We start from the raw sequence: 14,798 nt of genomic DNA on the forward strand, positions 1-14,798 counted from the left end.
ACCTAAAAGATGTTAACAATTCTTTAATATCGATCAGCCATTCAGTGTTCAAATGTTCCTGAATGTCTCTTTTTAAAAAAATGAATTTGAGATATTCTGTATCGTTCTTGTCACATTAATTAACATATGCCTTATTGCTTCTTAAATAGATCTCAAGAGCATATTTTTAATGGCTTTATACTTTCTCATTATATAAATGGAATTATAATTCATTTAATTGGTTCCCTGTTGTTTTGATATTTATCTTGTTCTCAGTGCTTACTTTAAAAATGTTGTTTGTATGAATACTTTATACATAGTCTTTGTGTATATTCTGATTATTTTATTAAGATCTAATCTCTAGATGTAGAATAATTGAGTAAAGTCTTTGAACAGCTTTATTCCATTTGAAATATCACTATTAAGTAATTGAATTGTTGAATTACTTTTAAGGTACACCATAAATTCTAAACTTTATGTAAAGTTTTATTGCAGTTATTATTATGAATCAATTATGGCTAGTTGTGTTGCAGAAGTTTGCAGTGGGATGAGTCTTTAAAAAATAAATTATTATATTAGATGACTAGGTAATTATATAAATATAGTTGCATATTATATGATTATACAATTTGTTTATGTCATTACAATTATAGGTAAAAATTTAAAAACATAATTTTATAAATTAGTAATATGTAATTTGTAATTTATAAAATTATATAATTATAAGTGTTATAATATAAACCTATTATATTTGTATAATAAAATATAAAATTTGTAATGTGAAATATTTATATTACTTATGCTATAAATTTAATATATATAAATTTCTAATATAAATTAATAAAGTAAAAATAAAATAATAACTTATAAACAATTATTAAAATAAGTAAATGTTTTAAATAACTTTAAAAATATTTTATAAAATTGGAGATTTCCTTCCAGTTTGTTTATTTTATAAACAAGAATTTTCATTTATTTACTTCAGCGAGATATAATACATATCTCATCTATTTTCTCTTATGTTTTTCTTATCGTATTTTAATGCTTGAATGTGTCTTTCATTATTAAGAAATGAACTTAATGGTGTGCATTTTCTTATTTTTTAGATTGCTGCGCTTTACATATGGTCCTTCATTTCCTCCATTTAAAGTTCCCGATGAAGATGCCAGTCTCATCCCTCCTGAAATGGATAATGAGTGCGTTGCACAGACATGGTTTCGCTTTTTACATATGTTAAGGTACTGCTATTTTAGTTTTTATGTGCTCTTTACCGAGTAATGTCTTAGGGCAGGAACCAAGCTGTAACACTCTTGTTGGATTTCGGAGTATGAGAAGGAGCCACATTGGACAGCGCATACATCTACACATCATGTGTCTCCTACTCTCCCTATCCCAGTAGGGTCAGGATGTTCTCTGCTGCTCTTGGTCTGTAAACTCTAGGAGCTTATTCCCTGGGTTAGATGCACCATTTGTTCTCTTGCTTATTGCTGCAGCCTGGATGATGATATCTCTCCCAGGACTGGAAATTACTTTGTTCCTCTCTGTGACTGTTACTGAATAGTTAGTTTGGCTCTCAGGGCCTCTCCTCTAGTAGTCTTGTTTACAAATTTCACAGGGGGATATATTGCTACTTCCTGCTATTTCTTTCTTTATAGTAATTCTCTTTAATCGTTTTATTGCTTCTTACAGTTCTCTGTACTAGCCCCATCCTTATGCTCCGGAACTTTTGTACTGTTGTGTACTGTCTTGATTATTAAACGTTTTCCTTGCATATCTTCTCTTTCTGGTTTGACTAGCTTTGTTTTTCTATTTTGTACTAGAGATTCTAAATTACTCTGTATGGCCTTTTTATAAATTACAGATGTTAACCATTTTCTGTCATTCTTTTTCAGTTTGTAGTTTGTGTTTTTTATCTTTCAGCAATTTCAGTTTACTTCTCAAATCTATTTTTCAGTCGTCATTTTCCGTTTCTTTTAAGATTAGAAAGTCTTTCTCTGTTTTCTGATCAGATTGATATTCACCTATGATTCCTTCTGACTTTGTTTCCTTTGTGACATTAAATTTCTTTTTATATACCAAGTTTTGTCTTTGGGTCACATATTCCATTAATCACTTCATTTTTATACACGGTTCACACTTTTATTATTTTATTGTTATAATAGTTATTTATATTTTGTAGGCCTGATGTCTTTTCCATTTTTCCATTTCTTAGAATATTTTTTATCTCCGCTTGTTTAACATTCCAGATAAATTTTGGAATCCATTTGACAAGGTATAAAACACAAGTAAATAGAAAAACCCCACAAAACCTTTTGGGGTTTGGATTGTATATTAATTAGGGTTAGGAACATGTCCTGCATTAGCAGATGAACCAGAAAAATCTTAGTGGCTTAGTATATTATAAGTTTTGTATGGTCTTGGGTAGAGGTTGGCTCTGCTTACAGAGTCGTTCAGGGACCCAGGCTGACATACACTCTGCCGTCTCCAACATGTGACTATATTAGGGCTTCAGCTTTGTAAGCAGGAGCCTCTGTATGTGACGGGCAGACGGGAAAGAGAACAAGGAAAATTATGTGGGAAGTTTTTATGGACCAGGCCTTGAAGTGATGTGAATCACTGCTACTCATATTCCATTGGCCAGAACTTGTACTCATGGTACACTTAATTACAAGAGAAATAGGAAGAAAAGAAACACTAGTGAACAGCTAGCCAGACAGCTAAAGATGAAAATTGTATTAAGCTGATATTTTAATATATTGAGTCTACCTTTCTAAAAGGTGTTTTTCTTTTTTAGAATTTTAAATATCTTATAGAAGTGTTTTGTAGTTTTTTTCACAGAGATCTGCATATTTTTTATCATTGTTCCTAGTTATGCATTGCTGCTGTTGAAAAGGGCTTTCTTTTTGCTATTAAATTAACTTACAAGTGGCTATTGCTGCTATAAAGAAAATGTTTCTTTATAGTATAAAAATGTTTATTTTTGTATATTATATTTGGGCATTTAAAAGAGCTCTGAGTGTTTTACTGATTCTTTTGAGATTTCTAGACGTCATGGACATTTATCTGCAAGCAGGAAATGTCTCCTTTCTAGTGATTCATGCCTGAGTCTGTGATTATTAATTAAAAAGTGCTTTGGTTGCAGTAAGACCTGTACATGAGTTCAAGTTCTATTGTTTTGTGTGTATGTATAAACTTGAGCAAGCAAATAGTGTCTCTGAGTCCCAGTCTCTTTTTAATGTATAAAACGGGGATAATACAGTTGACCTTTGAATAACACAGGTTTGAACTGTACAGGTCCACTTATAGGTGGATTTTTAAAATACTGTAAATATATTTTCTCTTTATTAATTTCTTAATAACATTTTCTTTATTTAAAAATACAGTATATAATATGTATAACATGCAAAATATGTGTCACTCAACTGTTTATGTTATCAGTAGAGCTTCCGGTCAACAGTAGGCTATATTAATAGTTAGGTTTTTGGGGAGTCAAAAGTTATATGTGGATTTTTGACTGCACAGGGGTCGGTACTCCTAACCCCTGTGTTGCTCAAGAGTCAACTATAACAGTATCCATCTTGTTATAAGAATTGAAGAAGAAAAAACATGTAAAACAATACAATGTTTAGTGTATGGTGGGTGTTTGAAAAGTTGTCATTATTATCGTTATTTTTGTGTATTATTTTACTGCATTAGTCAGCACTTCTAAAACTGTTTAATTAAAATGATATTGTTTTGATATCCTTTTATTTTCATTGGAATACCTCTATTACATGAAATTTTGAGTGAGATGTTGGTTGTTGATATTATTATTTTTTATGTTCCTGGTTTCCTAAGCAACTAAAACTTTTTTAAAAATATAAATCAGGGATAGTACTGAATTTTATTTAAATCATATTTTGGGAATCTAAGCAATTAATGTTTTTTCCTTTTTCATCATACTATTGATGTGATATATTCATTTCAATATTGAATTATCCTAAATTCCTCAATGAAAAGTTATGCTAGTCTTTTAATATTTTTTTCCCAAATTGTCTCTAGTTCTATTTTGTAACTAATTTATGTTTTGGTAACAACAACAAAAAAAAAGAGTGAGAAACTTCCTATTTTTTTCTGTGCTTTTTTTGTGTGAAAGTTATATGTTACTTACGAATTTGAAATAAATCACCAATAAAACTCTAGTCCTGGAATCTTTTTCAGAAGTAATTTTTAGATAATCTTTTTCCATATCTTTACTATTAATTGATCTTTTGGGCTTCTTTCTTTTTTGCCGAAAGATTTTATTATGTTAGGATTCTTTTAGATCTAAAGAATAGGAACCTACTTAAGCAAATGCAGGTGAAAAAGAGGGGTTATTGTCTGATGATAGAAAGGTTTCATTTGGGCTCTAAGAAGCATTGAACATCCAGTACTCAAAATGGGGAGGGATCAAGGCAGCCTTGGGACAAAGTATTTTGTCATCTGTCTCTCTTGGCTTTTTTGCTTGCTCTCTTCTCTTTCTATGGCAGGCTTCCCCTGAGTTTCTCTTTTTTCCTCCATTTGGGGTACATGCAGCCCATGATAACTACCCAGTGGTATAAACAGCTATGTGACTTACCATCTTCAGCCATTTCAGTTCACTGGGGTTTTTCCTTTGCTCAGATTCTCAAAAGGGATACATTGGATTAAATTATTTTTGTTAATTAAGCTACATCAGTGTTAGGTCTCTAGCAGACGTCTGGATAGACACCTTTTGGACAGTTTTATCCTGTTGGTTTAATAAGCTGTAGCTGAGTGAGGCAGGTCCATGAAGGTTATTCAGAAAAGGCTACCATGGTCATTGGCAAATTTTCTGGGAAGAGGGCTGAATATAATAGGGAGATATGCACCCAAATTTTGTCTAGTATGGTAATGCTTTATCTTTTTCCAGGAAAAAAAAAAATGTTTCCCTTGATTAGAATACTGCTCTTCTCAAATGCTTGTCCTTGGACTTGTTTGTGCATGGTTACCTGCCCTTTAGGCCCCACCCGGAGGGTCTGTTTCAGTAAATCTTGGTCGAGTCTGGATTTTTAACAGGCTCTCCACATGTGTCAGATATACAGGGCATTGGGAGCTGCATGAATGCAGTTTCCATGATCTGACCTGTATCCTTTGTTACCTATTCTTATTTAAAAATTTATTTTTTTGAATCTGTTCTCTGAATATTTGCATGCCAATAAAATCATTTCAGGTTTACATCTGGAGAAGCTGGTATAAGCTTTTGGCACTGCTATTAGACTTTTTATCTCCTCTACCACACATGATGAACTACAGTTCTATGGTTGCAATGGGCTAACACTGGAAGCCCATTTTCCATCCATGTATATATGCTCCGTGTTCCCACTTGCAATTAAGAGTCTAAGTGGATGGAAAAAGAGGTTTCAAAAGGCACAGCATCTATAAACTATTTGTATTTCTCGGTTTTATTCTTTTGGCCTCGTAGCTAGTGGAAACTCTTTCCAGGTACTGGATGTAGGTCGATTAACAATATTGCTTTGAGTTGAAGAGGCCATAATGGACAGCCAGGCAGACCATTTCCAGTGGAAATCTAATCTATTTTAAATGGAAATACTTAAAATTATTTATGCATAAAATATAACTGTTCAGATATATTACTTTGAAATATATGGCCTTCATACATACACACAAACACAAATACTAATTTCAATTTCAAATCCTTTTTTTAAAATTGGGTATGTTAATACGAAAGTAAAATTTTCTCCTTAGAGTTCTTTTTGATTTAATTACACTTTTTATTTCATTGCTTAATTCTAAACATATTAGAAAATACCCACATATACATTTAAAAATTAAAAATTTCTAGTCTTATTTTGATTATCATTCTCAGAATAGGCAGAGTAATAGTCTTCCATTTCCTTATTACCTTTCATTTAGAAGTTTATGGAAACACACTGCAGATCTTCTGTAAAGAAGTGTTGACATTTGAGTCCCTTGCCTGTTAAATACAGATTAGTCTTCTCTCTGAATTAAAGAAATAGGCACAAACAGCCTTTAAATTAGATTTCATGCAGTTTATTGTTAAAGAAACTTCTAAATGTATAATTACTTCTTCTCTCTCTTTTGATAGTAACCCTGTGGATTTGAGTAACCCAGCCATTATAAGCTCTACTCCCAAATTTCAGGAACAGTTCTTGAATGTGAGCGGAATGCCACAAGAATTGAATCAGTATCCCTGCCTTAAACATCTGCCTCAAATATTTTTTCGTGCCATGCGTGGAATCAGCTGTCTGGTGGATGCATTCTTAGGTGAATTTTGTGTATGTTGTTAGATGTTTGGAGAACTAAATGTAAATAACTCTAGAATCTAGTTTTAGAAACTGTTATGGAAAGCCCAGAGAAAAAGATGAATGAATTTGATTATAAATAACAAACGAGAAAAAATTATTTGCAACAAATGTAATAAATAGCTAGAGGGTTTTTGTTGTCTTTATATAAATAGATCAAACTGTGCTAAGAAAAAGAATAAGTAGTAGATGAATGGACAAAGGATATGAATTAAAGATTTGCAAAAAAGAAAAGTGTTCATTTTCATTAGTAATACAAGAAAATATAAATTAAAATGCATTAAGTATCATTCTTATGTGTGTCATTAGAAGGCAATTATACCTTTTGTGGACCACTCTTTTAAACTTTTACATTTTAGGGATATGAAAAGTCAGATTTTTTTACCCATTGAAAGGCAATGATATTTACTATATATCACTTTCTACAACATTTATTATGTGTACTTATTACTTTATTACATAGGAAATGTATTAGTTCAAATCAAGTTTGACTGCCACATAATGACCAAAAATATCAGTGGTTTAAACAAGATAGTTTATTTTCGCATGTGTTAAGCCAGGGTTGGGCAGTACAAGGTTGCTATAGCAGTTTCAATATTGTCAGAGACCCAAGGCCCTTCCATCTTGTGGCTCCTTTTGTTCACATTCTCATGGGCCATGGTGGTTGAATGAGTTCCAGCTATCCTGTTCAGGAATTCAGAAGGAAAGAGTCTATACTTGATTGGTCCTTTTAAAGAGATTTCTTGGAAGACCTACCTACCAATCACCTACTTCTCTACGGTCAGAACATGGCTACATTTAGTTGTAAGAGAGGCTTGAAAATGTAGTTGTTTATTCTGGGTAGCCATGTCTAGCTAAAATTTGTGTTCTATAACTCAGGAAGAAAGGGCAAATGGATAATGGAAGGCCACTAGCAGTCTCTGCTATCGTCTGTCCCAAGCCTTCACTGGTGTTGCTTGAGGAAGATTTTCTATGACCATATATTTCGAACTATGAAGAATAACTCCATTTGTCTTTTTTTAAAGGCATTTCTAGACCCCGATCAGACAGTGCTCCTCCAACACCCGTGAATAGATTAAGTATGCCTCAAAGCACTGCTGTCAATACCACCCCACCACATAACCGGAGGCACCGGGCTGTTACTGTGAATAAGGCCACCATGAAGACAAGCACAGTAAGAGTTTTAATCACTATTACTATGCTGTATAAAGTTGACTTACCATCCTTTTTAAAAAGTCCTGCTGTTTTCTCAAACTTTTCATGAGTGGGGGTCTATTCTCGTTTTCTCCTAATAGGTTAGTACTGGTCATGCCTCGAAAGTTCAGCACCAGACATCTTCCTCTTCTCCTCTGTCGAGTCCAAATCAGACTAGTTCAGAACCCCGGCCACTGCCTGCCCCTCAGAGACCAAAGGTTAACAGCATCTTGAATCTCTTTGGATCATGGTTATTTGATGCAGCATTTGTTCACTGTAAACTTCATAATGGAATAAACAGAGACAGCAGCATGACTGGTAAATATTGCTCAAGAAATATGTTACCATTTTTTTCTTTTCTTTTCTTTTTTTTTTAATCTTTCCTACCTGCAAGATTAATATGTATCTTAAGAAGCTCTCTGTCTCTGACCAACTGGTGTCTTGTGCTTAACCCCTTCCAGCTGATTAACAGAATTTTGGAAGTTTTCCTACCTGTCCTTTTTATGTTTGTTCTATGATGTTTGGCTTTTGTCTGGTTTTATTAGACACACTTCAAGTTAGCCATTTTTTTGTTGAATCAAATTCCTTTCAGTAGGTGACCTGGAAGTTCCCTTCATGTCAGCCAGGATAATATTAATATAAAGAATTTAAGATTTTTGACCAGAAATTTATTCACAAGAAATGTTTTCTTAGATTTTGACAGCCATTCACTTATTAGTGCATATAAATATCAGAAGATTTTTGCTTCACAAAAGACTCTAACCTCTCAGGTTTTAGTCTAGAAAACTTTATTTCAAGAGTATACTTTCAAAAATATCATTTGTTCTGAAACTAAGTAACTGGTAGAGAATTAATAACTCAACCCTGATATCTTTATTTAGATTTTATTAGAGAAATGAAACACCACCTGAATAAAATCTAATGTATTTCTGTCAACTTACCATTATACTTGAAAGTAGTGGCATAGGGTGGGGTACAGGATGTGAGGGTGGGGTAGTACAGAATGTACTGAATATTTATGACATGCCTTATAGAGCTGAATAATAATAATGGTTGATATTTATTTACCTGAATTACTCTGTGCCAGGCACTGTGCTCTATGCATTAATGAGTGTATTGGTTGTTTGGTAAGAAAGCACTTTTCCACTGGGCTTGGAAATAGCTTGAGGGAAAAGGATGCCTAATTGCATTAGTTTATGTATCCCTATGGAGAATGTTAATTTCAAGGATAGAACTAATAACCATAAGGGTCTCTCTTTTTTCAGAAATACATTCTTATCTATTATGTATCATCTCAGAACTAAGGTCTATGTCTGTTAGCATTATACAGATATAATTATGTTGTGTGTTCTTACAAATCTTTAAAATTTTTAAAAATTGTGAATATAAAGACATTTTCAGGAATACAATTTGAGATTGTATGGTTGAGTTTAGGGATTTATTTATTTTGTTCAGATTCAGACACTGTATTCTATCATTTCCATATTATCTTTTATTTACAAGTTTGAAAGTAGTGCTTACTTATAGATAAGTAAATGTACTTATGACTTAATGAAAACTTTTAAAAACCATTTTTGGCTTATATTTTATGTTCATGTGCTTTATATTTTGAGTTTTATGAACCATGTTTATATTAATTTGTACTGTATTTTCTAAAATGAGTCGGTCATGTTTTTATTTTTATTAAGATGCAGTGCTTACCATGTAATTTTTGGGTATCAAGCTGTTCACACTAAAACCTCTGAATTCAGAATGGCTCAACCTGCCGCCTCCTTGGTGGGCTTGCTTAAAGGAACTTACAGATCTTCCCACTCTCTAGGGGGTTTGTAACAGTTTTGCTCACCCTCTTGTGCCAAATGATAGATGCCAGAATTCAAATTATGCATGGGCAGCAAATTCTCTATGTTTCACTCTTGCCATTTTCCTTGGTGGGGAAAGGATAGGAGCCTCTCTTTCCCCACTTTGTGTTCTGAGATGAGAAAGGCTGTTACATTACCCAGGAGATAGGAGGTGTCCAGATAATTGAATGGGTTAGAGCACTATTGGGTACCCCTTCTTGAGGTCTTGGGGATGATGGGAGATTTGGGAATACTAGCACTGTTAGTCTGTTTTCTAAGTACTGGCTGTCATCAAGGAATTCTGCCACGTAGTTCACCTCTAACTTAAAATGTTTGCTTCTCCGAACTGGTTAGCTTTAGATTTACTTGATAGTACACTGTGCTTCGTGAAAGTAACATTGAGCTGGGAAGGGTTAATGAACTAAAAATTTTAATGCACGTAACGGGCAGTTGAAAACTTCAATTCTTTTGTAGTTGTGTAATTTTCTTTGTTCATTGTTTTTGCATGATACAAAAATTACAATTTTGGATCTGAATGCACAATTTCCTATGTTTTTGAACTAGCTTGTGGTATCATAAAGCTTTTAATCTAACTTTTAAAAAGCTAAAAGGCTTCTTAATCTATTGTAAAATTTCACCATCTTTAAAGTATTTTATAATTACTGCTGTCCTTTGATTTGTTTCCATTTATTTCTATTATCTTGCAGCATCTTTTATCCAAATTCTTCTTTCTTATAAATCTTGTAAGTAGGAACCAGAAGCTTCTCCTTAATTGCAGTCATGTTTTTATTTTTTTCATAATTCCATTAAAAAATTTGATTGTCATTGTCTCTTGTAGTTTTTGCACTTGGGAAGAAAAATACTTTTCTGTGTTTTGAATGGGGAAGATTGTTGGCAAAGCAAATTAATCTGCCTGAATCAGTCCCATTATTTCTGTACACTAGTCTGGTCATGTCATGAATTCCAGGATTTTGCACTAACTGTGTTTTGGCTTTTTTTTTTTTTTAAGCTTTAAGCTTATTTTTATACAGATTTAGTGTTTGATTTGTATGCATTCTGCATGTAGTGTTTTTCAAATGTATTATTGCTGGATAGCTTATTCAGGACTAAAAATGGCTCATGGGAAGTTGCATAAAGATTTATGCTTGACTCTGCATTCTATTAAATCTAGTATTACAAAATAATTTAAACATTTCATGTAGAGTGATAAAAGATTTCAGAGTGACTTTCAATACACTGTGAAATCTTTTGTTAAAAATAAAAGCAACTTTCGAAGGGCTTTTGTTTCAGTGACAGCGAATGACCATGATAATCTTTCTTACCAATCCAATTTTCTGATTTATCAACCTCAAGTTAGCTGCTGTCTGTGGTTGTTAAAATTCATTCTCATTTTGCTTGGTTGGGCGATTCTTTGGTGTGTGTTTTGAAGTTGGGTGGGTGGTGGGAATGCTCTCTCTTCCTACTCATTTTGTCATCCTTAGCTTGCCCTCCCTAAAGTATACAAACTGGCATGGGATTGCCCATTCAGTTATGATGGCCGTCTAGGGTAGTGTGTAAATTGCAGTAGCTATTTTTCTTAATGTTTAAGCATCATTCTGTAGGGGAAATTAAAAACGGAATAAATAATAGAAAAGCCAAATTATGTGTTATATATCTGTACATATACAGATATATACCAGTGTACTCTGCTGATCAAAAATTTAGTTGGAAAATACTTGTAGAATTTGTTAAACTGATAATACCACTGTAAATTGTTACCCAAAGAAGATTTCAGAGAGCCCTTTTTTAAAAAAAAAAATTAAGACATAGTTGCTAAACAAAAGCATTATTGGATTCTATTCACATAGCTATTTAATGACACCAACATTTGATCTTTGTGTCCAGGGTCCCATGAGCCTATTTGCATATTGACAAATATAATAAAACCCTCCTTTTCTCTCCCCAGCCATTACAACACAAGCTAGCATGGAGTTTCGACGGAAAGGGTCACAAATGTCCACAGACACCATGGTTTCCAATCCTATGTTTGATGCAAGTGAATTTCCTGATAACTATGAAGCAGGAAGAGCTGAGGCTTGTGGGACACTGTGTAGGATTTTTTGTAGCAAGAAGACGGGAGAAGAGATTCTGCCAGCTTATTTATCCAGGTCTTAGAATTTTTTTTGTTTATTTTTCTATTTATATAGTTGGGGTAGTGAAACTACTATAGCATGGCTTGGTAGGCTAAATTAATAAGTAAATGTTGGTTTGAAATACCTGCAAATGTCTGCAAGTAATTGAAATTCTTGCTTGAATTCTTCTATTTTACCCACCTTTATTAGATTTGGTAAAGATCCCTAAAACCCTTTTTATTTTAGAAGTATTATTTATTCTATTTGACTTTTATTAACTATGGAGAGATATAGAAGGACCATACTAATTTTTAAATAAACATTTAGCACAGTATTAGATACTGTGGATGATCTAGAAATGTTAGCTGAAATCCTGCCTCAAAGGAGCTTATTTTCTTGAGTGAGCAAAGCCATGCACACATGTAGCAATGATCCAATAGTTACAGGACTTGGCACAGAGAATGTCCTGTGGGCATTCAGGGAAAGAAGCAGCATACACTTACCTCGGGGCTTCAGGAAAGAGTTACAGAGGAGTGGAGGATTGTGCTGGACTTATAAAGGATGGGTAGTATTTACACTATATTAGCAAGTTGGGTAGGGTCATCTTATTGAAATCTTATGACTTCAAACAATCTTTATGAATGGCTCTGCCGTCTATTCAGTTGCTCAGGCCAGAAACTAGGAGTCATTTTAGACTCTGTTTCTCTCCCTCTGTATCTTTAGTTGCTCAACTAACTCCTCTGTTTCTTCTACTTAACTTTATTTCTAATATCTCTACTTTGTCCCCACAATGACATTTTAGGCCTTTCACTTTTTTCTGAAATTACCTTGTAATGGCCTCATATTTTTGTTAACTTTGTTTTGCCCTCCTCAGCTGATCATTCACATAGCTGCTGAACTCATGTTAATATCAACAAGAGCATTCAGGTGTCTGTGTACCTGCTAAGTTCTTAGGAGAGAGGATTAAGCTAATTATCAGAGGGAACAAAGTACAGAAGCATGTAGATGTGAAACAGAATGGTATATGCAGGGAACTAATCAAGGGTATCTTAATAGGCTCTTGGCTTTAAGTAACAAAAAACCATCTCAATGTGACTTAAGCAAAAGGGAAATGAGTGATGAGAACCTAGTGCTATTTAGTACATTCTAAGGTCAGGACGTGCAGCAAGGCCTCATGAAGGGCAGCGCTCAAGGTCTAGAAAGTGTTTAAGGACCAAAATAATTTTCTTCTTCGTGTTTCTCTGTCTTCATGGTCTTTCAGAACTACTTCATTCTTCTCTGCTGATCATTTTCTTATATTGCAGTATGTTTCTAAGTGTCCAGTTTTCTTGGCCTTGGTCTAAGTGATCAGAGGGCCAATTAGCATCTCTTCATCCTAATTGCAGATTCCTAGGAAAGGGAATCTGATTAATCAAGTGTCTACCTCTGGTCTAGTCAGCTATGGCTGTGAAGGTGGGTCACATGGAATGCTGGCATACTTGCGTGTGGTTGGATACAGTTCTCAGGAGGGAGAGTACTGGTTGGGGAGATATCCCAAATGGTATCAATAGTAGTAAGGAAGAAGGCTGTGACCATGAGCTTTCTGTCTGGTCCCTAAGACTAGATGGTTGGTGGTATGACCAACTGAAAAGCAGATTTGTGAGGGGGCCAATGATGAGCTTAGTTTTGAACCTATTGAATTTGAGGTGCCCATGGGATATTTATCAACAAATATTTATGCCAGACACTGTGCACAGGGAGTACTGGAGTACATCAATAGATATGTCTTGCTCTCAGGTAGCCAAGATGCGTTTGGCTAATATAATAGATCTGGAGCTCAGGTATGGGCTAGAGGCTGATTTGATTATATTCTGTGGCTCAAGTAGTATTTAAAACCAGGCTAGTGGAGATACAGCTTAGAGAACTAAGGGTAGCAGCCTGAGGAACATCAATATTAGGAGGCAGGTGGAGTAAGGATCTGTTAAAGGAAATAATCATAGAGACCAGAGAAGAATAAGGAGAGGTTTGAATGCTCTATCAGAGGTTTGAATGCTTTAAAAAGGCAGAGTAAGTTAAGACTTAGACATGTCTTCTGGATTTAGCAATCAAGAGGCTTTTGGCTATTTGCTAACATGGTTTTTGTTTAGTTCTAGGGAGAAAAGATGGATTGAAATGGGTTGAGCAATGACTAGGAGATGAGGAAGTTGTTTCACAAGAGTTTTGCAGAGAAGAAAAAAGTGCCTTACGGTAGTGGAAGAGCATACCAGTGTAGTTGCTCTTGAATGATGGAAGACTGAATGCTTAGTTGATTGGGTTTAGAGAAGCAGGTTAAAGTAAGGTATACTCAATGTAAGTATACTTTAGGTATATTCCTAAAGAGAGTCTTATGCAGAGTGACCTTCATATCATGATAAATGCAGGGTTGAATGAAGTTTCTTTCGTTGTCCCCCCAAAACTAATGAGTCAGGGAGAAAAAGACACAACATACTTTTTTTCAGGAATTGTGAAATGCCACAAAGTTTTACTGACATGGAATTAAATTCAGTAATTCTTCCAGTTTATTGATGATTACTGCAGCCATTTGTTTTGTTTTGATTGCTTCATTTGCAGGCACCTATAAATTTGGCTAAAAACTTCAAAAAGGTATAATAGACTTGAATCTTTTTTTTTTCTTTTCATTGGTAAAGATAATTTGGTTTTTAGTGTATTAGAGTCTGAATTGTTCTAACGCCAGTAATACATTTTAAAGAAGTAGTGAAGCGTGGAAATAGACTTTCAAATGACTGTAGAAAATATTAATAATTATGAAAACAATTCATCAGTTTGTTTAAAATTTTTTTCTTGCTTTCCTAGATTTTACATGCTTTTAATTCAAGGTTTGCAGATAAATGATTATGTGTGCCATCCTGTCTTGGCCAGCGTTATTCTAAACTCCCCTCCTTTGTTCTGCTGTGACTTGAAAGGGATTGATGTTGTGGTTCCTTACTTTATTTCAGCTCTTGAAACCATTTTGCCTGACAGGTAAGCTGTCATTCTGCACTAGTATATCTGTTGTTGGGTTTGACCTGGTCTTTTTTGGTGCTTCCTCCCCAGTTTCCTAATTTATCCTGTCCAGTTGTCTTCATAGATCAGGGGAACTCAGCCCACATTCAGTGAGTGTAGAATATCCAGACTCACCTCATCTGCGATCTTCAGTTCTGCTTTGTCCATGGGCACATTGATTCCTTTTTTGGCCTTGTCTAGATGAGTAAGAGCAACCCCAGCCCAGAGGTCCTACTTTTGAAGAGGCCTTACATTTAAAATCAACCAGTCAGTCAGTACATTAGTCAGTCAATCAGATGCTAATTTAATTTTATAATAGTTTAACATAGAGA

General features: G+C 34.2%; 1 protein-coding gene across 1 annotated transcript in view; it reads left to right on the forward strand.

Moving 5' to 3' along the window:
• RALGAPB (Ral GTPase activating protein non-catalytic beta subunit) overlaps positions 1–14,798 on the forward strand; it is a 76,711-nt gene that overhangs the window by 19,925 nt on the left and 41,988 nt on the right. The window contains exons 6-11 of the mRNA XM_011366631.2: positions 1,086–1,217; positions 6,086–6,264; positions 7,328–7,476; positions 7,598–7,814; positions 11,280–11,481; positions 14,278–14,445. Coding sequence (XP_011364933.1) covers positions 1,086–1,217; positions 6,086–6,264; positions 7,328–7,476; positions 7,598–7,814; positions 11,280–11,481; positions 14,278–14,445 — 1,047 coding nt within the window. The remainder of the gene's footprint in view (positions 1–1,085; positions 1,218–6,085; positions 6,265–7,327; positions 7,477–7,597; positions 7,815–11,279; positions 11,482–14,277; positions 14,446–14,798) is intronic.

This window comes from Pteropus vampyrus, unplaced genomic scaffold, assembly GCF_000151845.1.
Source record: "Pteropus vampyrus isolate Shadow unplaced genomic scaffold, Pvam_2.0 Scaffold125, whole genome shotgun sequence".
Classification (NCBI taxonomy): domain Eukaryota; kingdom Metazoa; phylum Chordata; class Mammalia; order Chiroptera; family Pteropodidae; genus Pteropus; species Pteropus vampyrus.